The 19,206-nt window shown below is 39.8% G+C and overlaps 2 protein-coding genes across 4 annotated transcripts in view; one reads left to right on the forward strand and one right to left on the reverse strand.

The window, feature by feature from the left end:
• SH3BP5 (SH3 domain binding protein 5) overlaps positions 1-3,172 on the forward strand; it is an 80,483-nt gene extending 77,311 nt beyond the window's left edge. Inside the window, exons 8-9 of the mRNA XM_082625696.1 lie at positions 1,071-1,331; positions 1,734-3,172. Coding sequence (XP_082481822.1) covers positions 1,071-1,331; positions 1,734-1,945 — 473 coding nt within the window. The 3' untranslated portion in view covers positions 1,946-3,172. The remainder of the gene's footprint in view (positions 1-1,070; positions 1,332-1,733) is intronic.
• Positions 3,173-3,307: 135 nt separating this feature from the next.
• The window catches only part of CAPN7 (calpain 7), a 39,351-nt gene continuing 23,452 nt past the window's right edge, over positions 3,308-19,206 (reverse strand). For 2 of the 3 annotated variants that reach the window (XM_082625693.1, XM_082625694.1), the window contains 9 exons: positions 14,902-15,046; positions 14,674-14,773; positions 14,254-14,389; positions 13,491-13,566; positions 9,258-9,403; positions 8,426-8,488; positions 7,694-7,824; positions 5,318-5,410; positions 3,308-5,224 (listed from right to left, as the gene is read on the reverse strand). In XM_082625693.1, the coding sequence (XP_082481819.1) occupies positions 5,080-5,224; positions 5,318-5,410; positions 7,694-7,824; positions 8,426-8,488; positions 9,258-9,403; positions 13,491-13,566; positions 14,254-14,389; positions 14,674-14,773; positions 14,902-15,046 (1,035 nt within the window). In that variant the 3' untranslated portion in view covers positions 3,308-5,079. The remainder of the gene's footprint in view (positions 5,225-5,317; positions 5,411-7,693; positions 7,825-8,425; positions 8,489-9,257; positions 9,404-13,490; positions 13,567-14,253; positions 14,390-14,673; positions 14,774-14,901; positions 15,047-19,206) is intronic. The other variant, XM_082625695.1, reaches the window with a different exon arrangement.

Below are 19,206 nucleotides of genomic sequence, written 5' to 3' on the forward strand. Positions count from 1 at the left end.
TGTGGAATGATGGCTGTTGGCCCTTCCCCACACTCCTCCCTTGGGTGTTCCTTAATTCAGGCAATAAACGTTCAAGTGCCAGGCCCCAGGTAAAAGAAGAGGAAACTAATCTGAGCAACAGTGATGTGAGTACTTGAGTATACATCATCTCATAAACCCTGTGTGGAGAGGAACAAGAAGCTCAGAGAGGTTAAGTACCTTGACCAAGGCTACACAGCAAGTAGTGGAGATGGGATTTGAACTCAGAGCTGAGTCCATTTTCTGTGCTCAGCATTACAGTACTTCTCGTGGATGATCATCTATGGGATGCTACAGGCTGTTTGTAAAGCAGAGGGAGGAGGAAAGGGGAGTGGGATCACATGTGGGCTGAGGGGGAAATAGTTCAAAGCTGAGGCGGCTTTCAAACCGTGAGAATGACGTGTCTCTGGGCCTTGGTCATAATGGTCCACAAAACAAACGAGGCACAAGCTACAGAGCGCTGTTAAGGGAATTGTGTTCTTCTGGGGCCAGTAGTGATCTAGCTGGGCTCCGAGCACGTCTTTTATGAGATCACAAGTTACTCAGAAGATGGTCCCAGCAGACACTCCACGCAGGGCTGTCTCGTCCAGCAGCTTCTGCTGCCCATGCCGTGGAAGGAGGCAGCCCTGAAGCCTGGCTGGCTTGGTTCAGGGTGCGTTAACGCAGACCAGCCCTCTTCCAGTGCACGGGGGAATCTGTTTGGGGGACTGGGGTGGATAAAACTCCCGATCTGTGGCTGAATTCACCTTCCACCTTCAGGCAGTGTCTGGTGACGCTGACTTCTAGGGCAGGGGCTGGAAAGTGATGGTAAGGACACTGACTATCCATGGGGTCCAGCAGCTTCCCTGCAAGGTGCTCTGGAGTCTGGTCACGTGAGCTCAGGACGGCCACGTCACTTTTCTCCAGTGCCCTGATCCTGGGATCAGGTGGCTGGACCCTGCAGCTGCCAAGCCCCGTCTAGCTCCTGCCTGCAGCAGACGCGTCTGGAGACGTGTAAGGAACTAGGTGGCTGTCTGTCAGGCCTGGGTGATGGCTGTTCTCTCTCCTCCTAGTGGCCTCCGAGGCCTTCGAAGATGACAACTGCAGCACCTTTGTGTCTGAAGACGATTCGGAGACCCAGTCCGTGTCCAGCTTCAGCTCGGGACCCACGAGCCCGTCGGAGATGCCCGAGCAGTTCCCCGCAGCCGTGAGGCCCGGCAGCCTGGACCTGCCCAGCCCCATGTCCCTGTCAGAATTCGGGATGATGTTCCCGGTGCTGGGCCCCCGCAGTGAGTGCAGCGGGGCCTCCTCACCTGAGTGCGAGGTGGAGCGAGGTGAGTTGAACCCCCTGCCCGGGGGAGCCCGCCCCGGAGGCCGTGCTCAGGGCCTTGGTGTACATGCTGTGGTGTGGCGGCCTGAGATGGCACCCAGCTCCACTCCCAACCTGCTTCCTTCTGTATCTCCCATCACAACAGTCCTCTTGACAAGCACCTGCTAGAGAGGTTTCTGTTTCCCAGCTGTTACATGAGTGTGACAGATTTCATCTGCAAAGATGAAGGACATATACGGTTTCCCGCGCAACAAAAGCAGTAGGCAGTCCTGTGATGGAAGTCCTTGTGTGATGCGCACAGTGGGGCCAACACTGGGAGTCTGGAGGTTGAGCCGGCTGACTGGCTGGGGCCCAGGGGACCCTTGGAATTGTCGGTACTCACCCCGTGATCTTTGCGTTTCTACAGGAGACAGGGCGGAAGGGGCAGAGAATAAAGCAAGTGACAGAGCCAGCAACCATCAGGGGCTCAGCAGCAGCAGCGGTGACAGTGGTGAGAGCGCGAGCAGCACATCCCCCGAGGGCCACGCCTTGGAGGACAGGATGCGGCAGCTGTCCCTGCAGGGTTCGAAGGGCAGGGACAGGGTCATCGTGGACATAAACGTGGTGCAGGTTGGCTGATCTGCTTGGGCTCTGGCCCAAGCGCATATCACTATTTAGACATGAAACTGTATGGAGAACAATTGTGCCAATAATCATTTAATATATGCCAAATCCCAAGCATTGCCTCTAAACTGCACTAATGACGTTTCAGTGGGTAAGAGCTCTTCTGGGTAAGAGCTCTCAGGCTGGTGTTTTTCAGCACAGAGTCGTTGCAGGTGGGCTGTGACGAGGCCCACGGCCTTTGTGGAATGTCCCGTCAGTGCTGTGGAAGCAGTAACCGGTTCCCGGGAAAAATCCCCGAGCCGGGAAAGGGGCCGGGGAGCTGAGCCCCAGCGGGCTCAATGGCTGGCTCGATTGGGAAAATGGCCTTGTTCTCTCCTTTATATCCCAGGGGATCTAAAGGAAAACAAGTACACAAGACAAAACTCAAATATTCAGAACGACACCTTTTCGGCCCAATGAAGGCTTAAAAAAGAAAAATCCAAGGACACAATTCATTTTCATCATCTCTGGTTTTCAGAGGGGGCTTTTTAAAAAGTGAATTTGCTGGGACACCCATTAAAATCATCTTCTGTAAAAGGTCACCAAGAGCTGCACTTTTGGGGGTGGGAAAGGTGAATGCTGGTGTGGGGATGGGGAGGGGGACGAGGGCAGCAGGGGCCTGTCACAGAAGGGGGTTCATGGCTGTGGAAGAAAAGCTTCTATAGCGTAAACCTCATCCTACCGGCCCAGGGGACTTATTCTAAGAGAAGTGCATGGGGAATGGTTGCCAGTGTTGTTCTAGATTGACAAGGTGTTAATTTCTCTGTAGGCTGTAACTTTAAAAATAAAAAATTATTTAAGGGTTATGCTGCACTAGTATTTCTTAGAGGAAATTGTTCCTTACAGCTAGGAAAGGGAGGAGGCACATGTTGGCAAAGGCTGTTAAATAGAAGCAATGGTGTCTGTTATGCTAAGTGTAAGTGTTCTATTACTGCTTTTCTTGTTTTCATGGTTACACATATTTAGAGCATTGTAGTTTATTTGTCCTTTTTTGTTAAGAAAACTTAGCGTTTCTAAAAGAAAAAAAGCAACCCCATTCAAGTTGCTCATTAAGTCTGTCAAGCTTATATATTTGTCATTCGTGTAAATCCCTTCATACTGTCCTGTTTTCTCCTTTTTTAATGACTGATACAGTATCCTAATTACAAGGTTATTTTGTACTTGTCTTAATACCTTGAGTGTAATAAAAATGGCTTAAGAAAATGTCTTTCTGTGACTTCAAATAAGAAATCCTGATGTTGCCTAAATCTTCCAGACAATCCTCTTGCCATAAGGAAGAGCATGGAATGCAGTGGTCATCTGTTCTTATTTTCAGTTAAGGTCCTGGATCCTAACAATTTAAGCCCTGATTACCAGGTTTGAATTAGAATTCCACTTCTGCTGCTACTAAAGCCGAGCAGTACGGAGACGCAGTGGCAGGAAAATAAATAAAGATGAGGTGCTTATGCTGGAGGCCTGGTTCTCCTGTCTGTGGCACCTGGGCATCTCCTAGGTCTCAGCCCCAGAGGTTGATTAGTGATTCAGGTATACCTGGGCACTGGACTTCGAAAAGCTCCCCAGTTGTTTCTATTCTCTTTCTATATTGGTCCAACCAAAATTAATCTTTACTTGTACATCGTGAGTTCTATTTAGAGCTCTGTTACAGAATTCAACATTACAATATAGTAAATTGTTTATATAGGTCTCCTCCATTGGATTTTGAGGGCAGGGATTAGGTCTTAGTTTGCGTCCCGTATAAGATCTTTAACACAAAAGGTTCAAATCATGTTTATAATAAATATACCTCTTATGCTTTAGATTTTTCTTTAAAAAGTAATAATAGAAAAGTAATCCACCTAAAATATGCTAAAAGTGAAAGCACTATTTTTATCAAAGTGAAATCTCACTATCAATCACTAGTACAATCTACCACTATCCTGAATGTAAAAGAACAGACTTTTTTTAATAAAAGTGTGAATTTTCCTGCAAGTAATGAGTTCTGTTTTAGATGGAACATACCACATGAAGTCCTCTAATAATTTCTCTAGGTTAAACTATGCAGTTTCCATAAGTATAAACAGACATTTTATTTCAATTAAAGATAATAGAAATACAAAAGAAGTTTTAAAAATTAGAGATGATGAAAAATCCCACTGTGTTAATTTTTAGATCTTTAAAGTCTTAAGCATCATTCTACTCTGATGAATTTTTATGTAAACAACTGGGAATTTATACGTAACAGTATCTTGGCAATTTTTTCAAACGCAACCCAATTACCATATATTAAATCCTCAATTGTGTTTTCTTTAGAGTGATGTTACCATAAGAACACTGAACTACAGAGCAATTTTAAAAAGACTATACAAACTAAATTGTAATGTCTTCAATGTCTCAGACTACTTTCATCAACCTGATAAAAACTACACTGATGAATATACCTCAGTTCTCTTTACATGAGTCAATGGGAGACAGGTATCTAACTTCAACAACCTTCATTCTTAAGCATGAGCATCTTCATGCTAAGTTAATTAGTATTAAAACTTTATCCTTTCATAACCTATGGGCAACAGTAAACATTTAAAGCCATAAATAAGGCAGAATTAAAAATCTCATGGTAACATGATTCATTTGATAATTAGGTGCCCAGGATGTACAGGAGACTCAGGACACAAGCAGGTCTACCTTAACAACATGCTCTGCCAAGAAGACAACATAACATAAATACTTCAGAGTATTATCCCAGCCTACTGTTCCACTCAGTGAGTGAGTCTACACCCCTCATTTTCCTCGTCTGGTCTCGGTTCCCTCTTAGCAAGGGCATCTATCTCAGTGCTTGACTGAGCCTAATCTTTAAGCATCTACACTTTTTTGTACAATGTGGCCCCTAAATGCAAGCCCACTCCATATATACACAAAACCATGTAAATGGTACTTCCAAGTGACATAGGGTAATTCTGACTACATACAATTCTCACCACACACCCTGACTTCAGCACCAGACTCCACAGGAACGTTTTTAGAGATTTAATTCTGCTCTGATGATTGTGTTCAGTGTCCTGGAGATCTGTGTCCTCACTTGAAGAGATGATGTTTGGTGAGTATAAGATCCAGCTGTTGCTGAGGTTTCTCTGTCACTGCAGTTGTGTTGTCTTGATGGGGATAATACTATTGAAGTCCAAGAAAAACGGTCCTTCTTGTTTAGGCAAAAAAGTACTGGGAATGATATTGTAGATCCCAGCAGGTATATTTTCTAGTTCCAGGTAGCAAAACCCACACCTATAATCAGGGAAAATGAGAACAAGGTTTTCAGGTGATGATGCCACAGAAAGTAAAGTGTAAATTAGATAGCAATCAAAATGCCAACATTACCTGTAGTCACCACTAGATTTCCTCTGAAAGCCATGGGGACCAGGGTCTCCCACCACAGAAACTGTTACAACTTCAAATCCAACACTATATTGCCTAGCAGTAAAAAAGAACAAATTATTGCTGTTATTAAGTCGTCTCAAACACATACCCAAAATAACTATACCTAAAGTGCAGATGGACCATTAAATCAAGTACATGCTTCTAAAGCTTCAGTAGGAGGAAACAACACTCTGAGACGCATACTATTTTTACTCTTAATTACAGAAAACACCATTTATGTTTTTAAATTGATGCCATAAAGATTAATATTCTATTAAACTTACTTTAGAAGAGACTATTTTTACCACAGGCTCTCAGAGAATGTTAAATTTAAATGATAAAATAGTGTATTAGGCAGAAAATGTAGAACAGGAGAGGACCCTGAAATAAGATCTAAATTTACAGAAATAATTAGCATATGGTACACATGGCATTCCAAATCAGTAGGGAAAGGATTACTTATGTAGGTGGTGATAAGGTGACAAAAGCTTAGAAAACAAATTGTTAAACTGTATTTCACACCAAATATAAAATACATTCCATATGGACTTAAAAAAAATAATGTGAAAAATAAAACCATAAAAGAACTAGAAGAAAATACAGTAAAAATTTATTTGATATTAGGGTGACAGTTCCTGCCCACAGCAAAATAAACCAAAAGAAACAGATCTGATTATAAAGAAAATTTTTTTTCTATGTGAGAAAAAAAACTAATCTGGGAAAAATACCTGCAAATATGTGAAGGAGTTAATACCTTTACATACGTACCCTTATTCACGCTTACAATTAAGAAAAATGTGACGAGTCCAACAGAAAAATGGTCAAAAGACATGAATAAATATATGAATAAAGGAAAAAATACACATCGTCAATAAACATTTTTCCATATTCAAGCTACATGGTAATGAAATACAAAAGGGCAATTAGGTACCTTATTTCACTTATCAAACTGGTAAAGGCTTTTAAAATGATGTGGAAAAATAGCTTAGTCTTATCTAAAGGATTATTAGCTTCTTTCGAAATAGTCTGTAATTACAGGAAGGCAAAATTAAGCCTAGTTTTATTTAGAAGCTAGTACTATTTTCATTTGTATTCTCTGTATTTTTTAAACCTTTTAAAATTGTGAAATATAACAGTGCACATAAAACAAATATACAGCTTAACAAATAATTCATAAAGTGAACAAACACCTGGGTTACCCCCACCTCAGTCAACAAAACCCTCTCAGCACCGCCAAAGTCCCTGTGTGCTCCCTTCTGATCACCGCCTCTGTCCCCCAGAGCTAACTTGCCTGGTGATCACTTTCCTGCTTTGTCTATAGTCTGACTACCTAAGTGTGCATCCTTCAGCAATAGTTTAGTTTTACCTGTTCTTGACTTCATACAAGTGGAAGTCAAGAACAAGTAAACAGTCACATATCCTGTTATGTGGCTTCTGTCGCTCAGCCTTGCTCCCAAGACTTACCCATGCTGTGGGGAGCTGTAATTTATTTTCATTGTTATGGCGGACTCTATTACTGTATGACTGTTTTATAATCTTAAATGCCACTGATGAACACTGGCTTTTCTAATTTTTGGCTCTTACACAATTTATTGGCCATTTGGATTATTTCTCTTATGACATGCCTATTCAAGTTTTTGTTTATTTTTATTTTTTAAAAACTGCAGACTTGGGACTTCCCTCGTGGTCCAATGGTAAAGAATCCTCCTTACAATGCAGGGGACACGGGGAACTAAGATCCCACATGCTGCGGGGCAACTAAGGCCACATGCCACAACTACTGAGCTCGTGCGCCTCAACTAGAGAGCCTGCGTGCTGCAAACCACAGAGCCCATGTGCCCTGGAGCCTGCGTGCCACAACTAGAGAAGAGAAAACCTGCACGCCACAACTACAGAGAAGCCCATGCGCCGCAACGAAAGATCCCACATGCCTCAACGAAGATCCCGTGTGCCACAACTAAGACCCGACATAGCCAAAAAAAACCCCCAAAAACAAAAAAACTGCAGACTTTTTTCTTACTAATGTAGGATATTTACAAATCTTTTTATGTGCTCTTTGTGTCTTAAGTCTTTCCTTATCCTGAGGTTCTTATCTCCTGTATTAGTAATCCACCTGGAATTGATTTTTAGATTGGATGTGAGACATGGGTCTAATCACCTTTTTGGTATGTGGATATTAATTATTCTAGCACCATTATTGAATGGTGCCCTTTCCTCACTCCTCTTTAATCATAAATTAAGTGTCCACACATATATATATTTTAAAACCCTATTCTGTTCCACTAAACTCATTTTTAATATAACATTATTAATTTAAGAAAGTTATTTATCACAAACCTTGGTCCTCTTAGCTCGATCAGTAGTGGCCCAGTCTTCTCTATATGGAATTGGTAAATGGGGTTATTTTTGTGAGTCTCTTGGAAATTTCCACATCCTCCAGCACTCTGACCACTCCACTTTCCATTAATCTAATAAAACAAAGCTTTTGTATTAACAAAACTTCACATTCTGTAATTCTACTTTAAAGACAAAATTCCTTTGCACCTTAAAAAAAAAAAAAAAAAAAAAAGCAATTCTCCACTGTGGCTGCATCCTCTCTCTCCAGGCTTTATTGCCACAGGCAGCCAGCATCCCTCTCCAAGTCAGCCCGGCTACTTTGCTACTCTCAGCCCTGTCTCCAACTCTCAGCCCTGTCTCCAACTCTCAGCCTTCAAGTCTGCCCTGCCAAGAATTCTCCCTAAAATCCTCTTCCACACGTCCAGACCGCCCTGCAGAGTCAATCTCAAATTCTGCTTAAGGCCTTCCCTACTGACCAAGGTTTGTATTAGTCTTCTTTCTCTGAATTAATTTTTTCCCACAGAATCACTTAACGGTGCTCACTGAAGAGCTTGTATTCCAACCCAGACTGGAGACTATTTACATTTCCCTTGTAGTCCTGTCAAGTCCCAGAATGTTTTACTTTGTAAGAAATTGTTAAACATGAAAAAAAAAAAATGAGAAAAGGAGAAAAAGGAAAGGGAATTCTAAGATTTCAATGAGATTATGACCCAGAGAAAAAAATTCTCTTACCTGCTTTGATACGGTATATGGTGAAGGAATCTTTGAAAAAGTAAAGCTGCATGCTGAGTATACCTAGAGTAAAAAAAAAAAAAAATATTATAGTGATAAAATTTATGCTTATAAAAACACTAAAGTGATGAAAGAATGTTTTGGAAGACTAAGAAATTAGTTGGCATATATAATAGTCCTGATTCTGTAGGCAGCCTGGCATCAGGGCAGGAATAAACAACTGTGGGTTGGGCAGCTAAGGCTCTGTCTGCTGCTAACTGTATGACTCAGGACATACCACAATCTCCCTAGGCCTTGGCTTCTGCATGTGAAGAATGAAGGGGTGAAAGCAGCTCCCAAAGTCCCTTTTGTCACTAAAAATCTATTCAAATTGAGCTTCTTGACTGATCTACCACAAACAAATCTATGCAGAACAAAACTACAATGACCTTCCCAGCTACCTGAAAGCCATGTTTATAGGCAATCGATTTCCTTTCACTAAGTTCAAGGTCTTCTTTTTTAATTCAATAAAAGTATTATGTAGACTAAAGGAACTTTTATTGCTCTGTGAATTTATTAGTCCAACATACCAAATTACCTCAGGACTAAACTACTACTCTTAAAACTAAAATGTTCATTCAAAATTGTTATTCAAAATAAAAATTTTACTATTCAAAAGCATTATTTTCTGCATGAAGCATCATCATAATACTGAATTGTTATACAGATAAACACACACTCAACAATATACAGATCAATCTTTATAAATAAACCTTTTTTGTAGATAATCCCACTTACAAAGCAGAGACGTTATGTACTTTCTATTAGTGTTCTGTCATGTTGGTTTACTTACCCGGACTGTGTAATGGATTGTGTTCTGTTTTTCATACTGAGAAACCACTAATGTAAAGGTATGGGTCCCAGGTGTGATTAGCTTTATCTTAGTCAAATAATGAGGGCTGTTAATTCGAATCCCATCAATGTACGGAGGTGGGTCAGCTGCAAATAAACAAGTAGCTTTACAGAAGACAGGACTTTATTTTCTTTAGTTTTTAAGTTTTATGGTTGATATAGGAAAAATAATTAAATGGATGGACATCCCCTTAATTAATTCATCTTTAAAATATATTGTACTAAAGAATTACAATTTCAATTTAAAACTTTACAATTAAGCAATTTAAAACTTTAAAATGAAATAGTTTCTAATAAGTAAAAAGAGATCTTTTGGAATATATCCAATGAGGTATATGATAATCCCTACTATTTGCCCTATGTTTTATTTTTCTCTCCTGGTAGAGGATTTTAAAATCAAGATTAACTTTTTTTCTTTTAAGGAAATTTTAAAAAAAGATACAAAGAAGTAAACATATATATATGTTTATATATATATATAAACATATATATATATAAGTAAACATATATATGTTTATATATATAAACATATATCTATTTCCCACCACTCAGAATTAAATTAACATATTTTTTGTCATACTAGCTTCTTTATAAAACAAAGTTCCTTTTAACCACCACCCTTAATATTCCATTCCACTCTGATGGACTTGATGGGCATCCTTTCAGACTTTCTCTCTTTCTCTTTCTCTCTCTCTCTCTCTCTCTCTCTCTCTCTCTCTCTCTCTCTCTCGCACACACACACACACACACACACACACACACGAGCATGTATCTAAAAAAACAAACAGTATATGTCTTATCTTTCATTTTTCACTCAAGTTTTGAGATCCATGTTGATCTACATAGATAGTTTATTCCTTTTAAATCCATGTGTACAGTATTGTATGTCATCATATGAATAGGACATACTTTACCTATACTCCCCCATCTAGTTATTCAGACAATGTGGAGATTTGGATTATTTCCAGTATTTTGCTATCACACACAATGCTGCCTGTCATATTCTTTCACAGTCTCATGAATTAAGGCTGATACAATAAAATCATTTCGTGCATGTCAATTAAGTCATTTAAGATCAATGCTATATCACTGAGGTTATTTAGGAATGCTGAATATTTATAATGTAATTTGTAGAAAAAATTTTAGTATCTCAAACAGGTAATAAGTCTCTCAAGCTTAGAGGTGGTGCGATCTAGTGTGAAGGGGAAAAGAATGGGCACGTCTGTGGTCCTGAAAGGTGTGACCTACGTCTCAGTTTACTCTCCTGTCAGATGGAGAACAGTCTGATTTACCTCAGAATATTGTGATGAAAATAAAACTAGAAACCAGAAAGTATCCTGAAATGGCAAAGTCACTATGTGTAAGAGAGGAAGCATTGTTTTTAAAAAAATCCAAGTACAAAGAGTAACAAGGTGTTTGAAATTCAAAAGCCATGTAACATGTTAATGCTAGGAATATACTCACAAAATTGGTGCTTTTTTGGTTATATAATGACCAACATGAAAAATGGAAAATTTAGCTAGTTTAACTTGACATTTATCATTGGACCTACCGTGTGCCATGCACATCCCAGAAAACCTTGGGATACCCTCAATGCAGCATAATGGGGAAGAAGGCCATGTTTTCCTATGATCAAGCAAAACGAAACTGGACAAAACCACTTTTGACCCCATCTCCCCCATCAGTGCCCATTTCTCTGCACAGCCTTTTTTTTTTTTTTTTTTTTTTTTTGGCGGTACGCGGGCCTCTCACCGCCGCAGGCTCCCTGGCCGTGGAGCACAGGCTCCGGACGCGCAGGCCCAGCGGCCATGGCCCACAGGCCCAGCTGCTCCGCGGTACGCGGGATCCTCCCAGACCGGGGCACTAACCCGCGTCCCCCGCATTGGCAGGCGGACCCCCAACCACGGCGCCACCTGGGAAGCCCTGCACAGCCTTCTTGAAAGAATGGTCAGTGATTGCTTCCTTACCTCAAGCCCTCCTCAATCCACTCCACCTGGGCTTCCAGCCCACCTCTTGCCAACTCTGTTCTTGTCAAGGCCAACGATGCTGCCAGGGCGCTAGGTCTCTTCTCTAGCCTAATCTCACTGGACCTCAGAAACAGCAATGGGTGGAGCTGTCCACTCTTTCCTGCATGGAATATTTTCTTCCCTTGGGTTATGTGAAACCTTACTCTGTCTCGTCAGGTACTCTGTTCAAATTCTTCTGTGGTAACTTGCCCTCTGCTCAACCGTAAGATGCAAGAGTCCAAGGGCCAGGTGCTGGGTGTTTGTCTCTGAACCTACAACTCTCTCTGTAGGTGATTTATATACAGTCCTACCTTCAAATGCCTTCCTTATCCCGACTCCTCCGTCTGTACCTGCGGCCCTACCCTTGTCCCAGAATTCTGCTCAAAACCCCAACTGCCTACTTGGCACCTTCACTTGGAGAGCTAACAGGGACTTCAAATTTAACAAAACCAAAAATTAACTTTTGATTTTACTCCACAATTCTGCTCCCTCCCCTGCTCCCACCAACATTTACACCTCAGTCAATGTTACACCTTTCTATGGCTCAAGCCCAAAACACAGGAATCATCCTTGACTCCTCTTTGACCACACATTAACCCAAGTCCTGACAACCCTAACCAAACCCAAATCTGTCCACTCCCCATCTCCACTTCAGCAGCCTCAGTTCAAACCACCGTCACTTCTCACATAAATAAAATCACCTAACTGGGTTCTCTGCTTCCATTTTTTGTCCCCTCCAATATATTCTACAAAGAATTTTCTTAAAAAAAAATCAGATAATGCCATTTTCCTGATTAAGACCCCCCAAAGATTTCCCATCGCACTTAGAGCAAAATCCAAACCCTTTCGTGGGCTGATAGACCTCCTGTGATCTAAGCCTGCAAACCTCTAACCATTTCTGTGATACCACACTGCCCAGGCCTCCTGGCCTTTCTTCTGTTCCCAGAAAACACCTATCTTTCCCTCATTTTAGGGTCCTTGCACTTGCTGTTCCCTCTGCTTATAATGCCTTTACCTCTACTTCTAATGCTTTTTCCTCTACTTCTTTGCATGACTGACTCCTGTTCGTGATTCGGAGATCCTCTTATCTCTTCTCAAAGAGGCCTTCCATGGCCACCCAACCAAAGTAACCAGTGTGACCCTATGCATTTCTTTACAAATATGTGTCACTATCAGGTCTTTTTTTTCTTATTGTTTGTCTCCCAAACTAGAATATAAACTAACAGCTCCTATCATGAAGTGATAAAATTTTTTTTTTTTTTTTTTTTTTAATGTGAAAGCAAAATGGTCTCAACACAGTATGTTAATGCCTTAGGGAAAGATTTACTTTGCCTGGCAGGAAGGTTATCACAGAGAAAATAACATAAACTGGATCTTAACCACATTCATTACACAGAATAGGGTAAAAGAAATATGTGGGCAGAGGGCAGGTAGAAGAGATTCTCGGCAGAAGAAACTGTGTGAAAACAGGGGCAACAACAGCATGGTGTGTTCAGGAGAAGCCAGACCCACTGTGAAATGCTGGGGCACGAGATAAAGGGGGACAGGGACAACGAGGTGAAGGCCGGAATATAAAAAGCCTTAGACATCAACCTGAAGGGCTTGGATTTTATCCAAGAGTCCATGGAAAACCACAGAAGTTTTGATCAGGGAAAAAAGATAGGATTTGGGGGCTTCCCTGGTGGCGCAGTGGTTGAGAGTCCGCCTGCCGATGCAGGGGACACGGGTTCGTGCCCCGATCCCGGAAGATCCCACATGCCGCGGAGCGGCTGGGCCCGCGAGCCATGGCCGCGGAGCCTGTGTGTCCGGAGCCTGTGCTCCACAATGGGAGAGGCCACAGCAGTGAGAGGCCCGCGTACAGCAAAAAAAAAAAAAAAAAAAAAAAAAAAAAAAAAAAAAAGATAGGATTTAAATTTTAGAAATAAAGCTCTGACAGCAATGTGCAAGACTGTAGAAATCCCAAATTCCAGAGGTCTCTAAATTAAAAATAAATCAAAACAAAACACACAAGTAGCATAAATACCTACCCATCTGTTTAAGTAGTTTCTATTAGTCTATCAGTATAATTATTAATTTCTGCATATTATCTACATAAAATTTGTCATTTTCAAATTAATCACACAAATAGAATTTTAATGTTTGTTTGAATGTCTGTTTACTAAACATACCTGGGTAATAAACTTTTTTCCCATCAGTCTTGTATACAACCATTGTGATAAATTCTCGATTATTTGCAAAATCATCCTAAAAGCACAAAGAATCCAATATGGTTAGGAAAATGGGCTCAAAATGCTCCTGTGTGTGTGTGTGTGTTTGTGTATGGAGGTGGGGAGGGGAGGGGAAGGAGATTATTTCTATGTTTAAGAGCCATTTTAAACATATTTCTATGTTTAAATTTCTATTTAGTGTTATTAAAAAATGTCATTTTTCTGAATTAAATTGTCATTTCAATAGATGACCATATTGTATGAAGCAAGATACTAAAAAAAACACTCTAAAGCCATTAAAATTATGGTTACCCTTTATAAAATCAGGTGCAATGAATCAACATTTCCAAACCCTGTTTAGCATATTTTTATGTTAATATTGTTAAGCTCTAAGCATACAGAATCAACACTAAAACCCTCTCTAGCATATTTTATGTTAATATTGTTAAGCTCTAAGCATACAGAATCAACACTAAAACCCTCTCTAGAAAGCATAAACTCCCTCATATTTTCCTTCATAGATGATTTTTGAATGAGATTTTAAGTGTATAATTATAAATGACCAATTTCCTTTGAGGAAAATATGCATTTATCTAAGTAAACACTATTTTCAAGCCACCTATATAAATGAAACAGGCTGGTGATCAAGTTACATATCTTGCTCACAATGGTCTAATTATATTTAAAAGAATTTTTGTATGGGATATAAGAAGGGTATCAGTACCTTGTCTGTTATGTGCCTACTAAGCAAAACCCAAACCGCAGCGCCCCCTTGTGGACACTGCACCTCCAACTTGTACTGGGGATTGTTGGCCAAGCTATAGGCATCTTTCACAGGTCCTTGCTTAGCATCCCAAGTGCTAAAGGACAAAATCAACAAAGAAAGTAGTAATTAAATTTCTCATAGAGCTAAACTGCAATTCTATTTTTGTTTTGTGTTTCAAATACAATTAGGTTATCGGGTTTTCTTGTTTTTTAAATTTTTGGCATAACCAAGAAGCATATAAAGAGAATAACTATTACACAATAGTCATCTGTGGGCATGACAAAAAGAGAGAATACTAGTCTTCCCAAATAATTTCATTTTAAATGAAAAAAGGGAGACTACTATAAAGTATATTCTGAAATGTGCAAAAAAAGTTACCTGTGAATACATGTTGATTCTTTAAAAAGACTTGGATTCCAACTCAAATAAATCACATCATAATACTGGCAGAGATCATCCCATGAGATCCAAAATATTCCTGAAAATCAGATGTCTTTGTTAGTCTAAAAAAAAATCTTAATGACTTGTCAGTTAAGTACATTTCACACTGTTAAAGCATGTTATTTATTTAAAGATCAAATATTATTAAATTAAAAAGATATTTACCATTGTCTATTTTCTGAGCTGTTCGAGGATCAAAGTTTAAACACTTTTGCAACTCTGGGGTCCAGTTTTTTACATCGTTTTCGCTATATCTTCCTTTCCAACGTAAATGACTCCAAGGATTTTTCAGTTGGATAAATCGCAGACCCTATTTAAAAAACCAGGAGATAACGAAGTTGCAAAACAGTTTTACCATATTTTTATTAGTTATATCATTCTCCAAGCGAGGATGCAATTTGAATACTTATCCATTCTTTTCCCTACAAATAAATTTGAAATTACTATCCTTTAATCGATACTTCCCCAAATCCCATATCTGATCAAAAACTATAAATGGCTACCTATCCCTAGAGCTATGCTGTCCATATGTAGTCACTAATCACACGTGATTAGTTATATTATAATTAAGTTGGGACTTCCCCGGCAGTCCAGTGGTTAAGAATCTGAGTTCTCAATGCAGGGGGCACAAATTTGATCCCCGGCTGGGGAACTAAGATCCCTCATGCCTCATGGCGCAGCCAAAAAAAGAAAAAAAAAAATTGGTATCATTTAATTCAGTTTACAAATCAGTTCCTTAGTCACAGTAGCCACATTTCAAGAGTTCGAGGACCAAGTGTACTAATGCATCGCACAGCACAGACACAGAACACTGCCATCATCACAGGAGGTTCTACTGGGCTGCCCTGCCTTAGAGAATCCAGTCCTTCCTCTCACAACCCCACAAATGATCCTTATTCAATTTCACCTCTAAATGCTTTTGCTCATACTGCTCCTGTTTCTGGAAGGTGCTCTCTGATCCCTTTTAACTACTCTTCTTTTCAGATCCTCTTTAGCTTCGTTCTCCACTGTCTCTCAGTGAAGACTGAAGCAATGAAAAGAACACGAACTCTGGAGTCATAATGAAATGGGACCAAATTCCAGCTCTACTATTTAGCAGCTTTAGGGGCCTTGGTTGGTCATTACTCTCTCTGAGCTGTTGTGAAGATTAAACGGAGTAACATATGCAAAGTTTCTAGCACTTAGCAACTTCCTTCTCATTTTAATTACTACCTCTCCTTTAAAGTTCACAGTGCTAACAATCTGTATTACGTTAGTTTACAACAAATAATATCCTATCTTATATCGTTTCCTACTTGTGCAAATGCAGGAGTCTTGTCTCCCCAGGGTGACTATAAACTCCTTGAAATGGTAACACTGTTATCCTTTTTCAGACGTCTCCACTGAGTTTATGGAACACAGTATGCGCTCAGTAAATACTGGGCATGTCTATAGAGTTGATTACATTAATTCAGAAAAACAAAAGAGCCTGTAAATCCAAAAGATTTGTCTTATTTCAAGGAGTCAACTTAGAAAACTGTGCTCTTTTTCTAATGATGTCACAAATCAAACTATTTGGAAGACATTTGAAAAAAAAACCATTCCTCTGCTATTTCAAATGTGCCAAATCATGGCCTGGGGAAGATGTGGTTTCTGGACGTAAGCCAGACTAATTACTCTCAGGCCATATTCCCTAGAATCCCATTAATACAATCTCTGTTCTCAATCTCTTCTACAGCACTTGTGCCTCACCCTGCCCCCGCCACACATCAGCCAACAAACACTGAACTCTTAACTCCTTTCTCTTCATAAAACCTATTTCTACATGAGCAGGAAATCTCCTTATTTCAGGACTCTATCACTTCTTAACGGAAGGAGTATACATATAAAGGAGAGGAAATTGCTGCTAAGCTTTTCAGAGGCAGGTCCCAGGTATCACTGACATTCAAGGGCACTTTTGGTTGGAATGTAAATTGGGTCCAGCCATTATGAAAACAGTATGGAGATTCCTCAAAAAATTAAAAATAGAACTGTCATATGATCAAGTAATTTCACTTCTGGGTATCTGTCCACAGAAAACAAAAATACTAATCCAAAAAAGACATACCCACGCCAATGTTCACCGCATCATCATATACAAGAGCCAAGACGTGGAAACAACCTACGTGTCCATTGATGGATGAATGGATAAAGAAATTTGGTATACATATATACAGTGGAATGTTAGCCATAAAAAAGAATGAATTCTTGCCATTTGCAACTACATGGATGGACCTAAAGGGTATTATGCTAAGTGCAATGTTAGAGAAAGATAAATACCATATGATTTCACTTATGTGTGGAATCTAAAAAACAAAACAAATGAACAAACAACAAAACAGAAACAGACTCATAGACACAGAGAAAAAACAGGCGGTTGCCAGAAGGGAATGGGCTGAGGGGGATGAGTAAAATAAGCGAGGGAGACTAAGAGGCAGAAACTTCCAGCTGCAAAATAAGTGAGTCATGGGGATGAAATGTTCGGCACTGGGAATACAGTCAATAATACTGTAATAACTTTGTATGGTGACAGATGGTGACTTATTGTGGTGATTATTTTATAACACGTAGAAATATCACATCACTATGCTGTGCACCTGGATCTAATGCAGTATTGTACATCTATCATACCTCAATTTAAAATAAAAAATAAAATGTATAAAAACATAAAAAACAAGCAGCCTTAATCATTACAGAATAACTGACACATGGGATTGATGCTGTGTAAACAACGTTAACTGATTTTTAACAAGGTTATTATTTGAAATGTTTACTTCACTGAAATTTAACAACTTTTTAATGTTTTGTTTTCAAGTCAAACCACAGATACCTATTTTTCTCTTAAATATGTTGTTTTTCTAGTTTCCCTTGAACAATCATAATAGTCTTATTACTTGAAGTAAATGATACATCTTTACAAAAATTTTCCTCATATTCAAGCTTACTTTCATATTGACTGTTTCATTATCTAAATTTAAGTCTCTTGCCAGACACATTCATTAACACCTATCTCAAAGGATGTTCTAACAATAAAATTGTTACTAAATAATAGCAACTGTTATTCCCAATGTTTTAATTGGTGTTTGTGGCAAACTACATTCCTGAAACAAACACAAACCTCTCAGCTTATTCAATTCCACATAAATTTTTATATTTTTTGCTTTATGTAGTCAATATTTATGCCACTTTAAAAGGAAGAGACAATTCTACACAGAATGTTTGGAGGCACCACAATGGGGGCAGATTTAGAAAGCTTGGAGACTATAAATTTTTTTTTTTTTTTGCGAAAGAGAGGCATGGACATATATACAGTACCAAACGTAAGGTAGATAGATAGTGGGAAGCAGCCGCAGAGCACAGGGAGATCAGCTCGGTGCTTTGTGACCGCCTGGAGGGGTGGGATAGGGAGGGTGGGAGGGAGGGAGACGCAAGAGGGAAGGGATGTGGGAACAGATGTATATGTATGACTGATTCACTTTGTTATAAAGTAGAAACTAATAAAAAAATACTCAAATTTTAAAAATAATAAAATAAAATAAAAGGAAGAGACAATTCTACACAGAATGTTTGGAGGCACCACAATGGGGGCAGATTTAGAAAGCTTGGAGACTATAAATTTTTTTTTTTTTTTTTTTTTTTTTTTTTTTGCGGTACACAGGCCTCCCACCATCATGGCCTCTCCCGTTGTGGAGCACAGGCTCCGGATGTGCAGGCCCAGCGGCCATGGCTCACCGGCCCAGCCGCTCCACGGCATGTGGGATCTTCCCGGACCGGGGCACGAACCCGCGTCCCCTGCACCGGCAGGCGGACTCTCAACCACTGCGCCACCAGGGAAGCCCAAGACTATAAATTTTTAAATGTTGCAGCAGGTCCCAATTGCCTTTATAATTCATACAGTTCCATGTGCCACATAAGAAAATCAGACTAATTAATACACAGTAGCACTCTGTTCTTGCTGATTAATCACTACTTCTTTCTGTAAGTTTAAACAGAAGAAACTGGAATACACTGCTAGTTAAACTTTCCAGTAACTAGACAGCTTAGTTTCTATACCATCAAGGAAAAAGAGTCCTTCCTTAATAATTTTTGTATCTTCTAATCCATAGAACAGATCTATTTTTCAGTGAAAAATAACCAATCAATAACATGAGAAGTAATGAAGTCAACCATGCCAACACCCACACACAGAAAAAGGGTCTGAAAAAAGCCTCATAGCATGCAAGGGCTGTTAGGAAAACACCTGCAAACCCACGGGCATGTTTCCTATTCATAGGTATCCTCTTATTTTTTGTCCGTGCACAGCTCTTCACTGAATGTCTACTATGCGCTATAGCCTGACACTGCGATTGACCCCCAATGCCAACAGACAGCCCAGAACCTTGGGGGACATGTTTGCACTTCGACCCTGCTACTTTTATGGGGGAAAAAAAGAGGCATACAATGCTCCTGTTC

The sequence above is a fragment of the Mesoplodon mirus genome (assembly GCF_964341445.2).
Source record: "Mesoplodon mirus genome assembly, chromosome: 6".
NCBI classification, from domain to species: Eukaryota; Metazoa; Chordata; class Mammalia; order Artiodactyla; family Ziphiidae; genus Mesoplodon; species Mesoplodon mirus.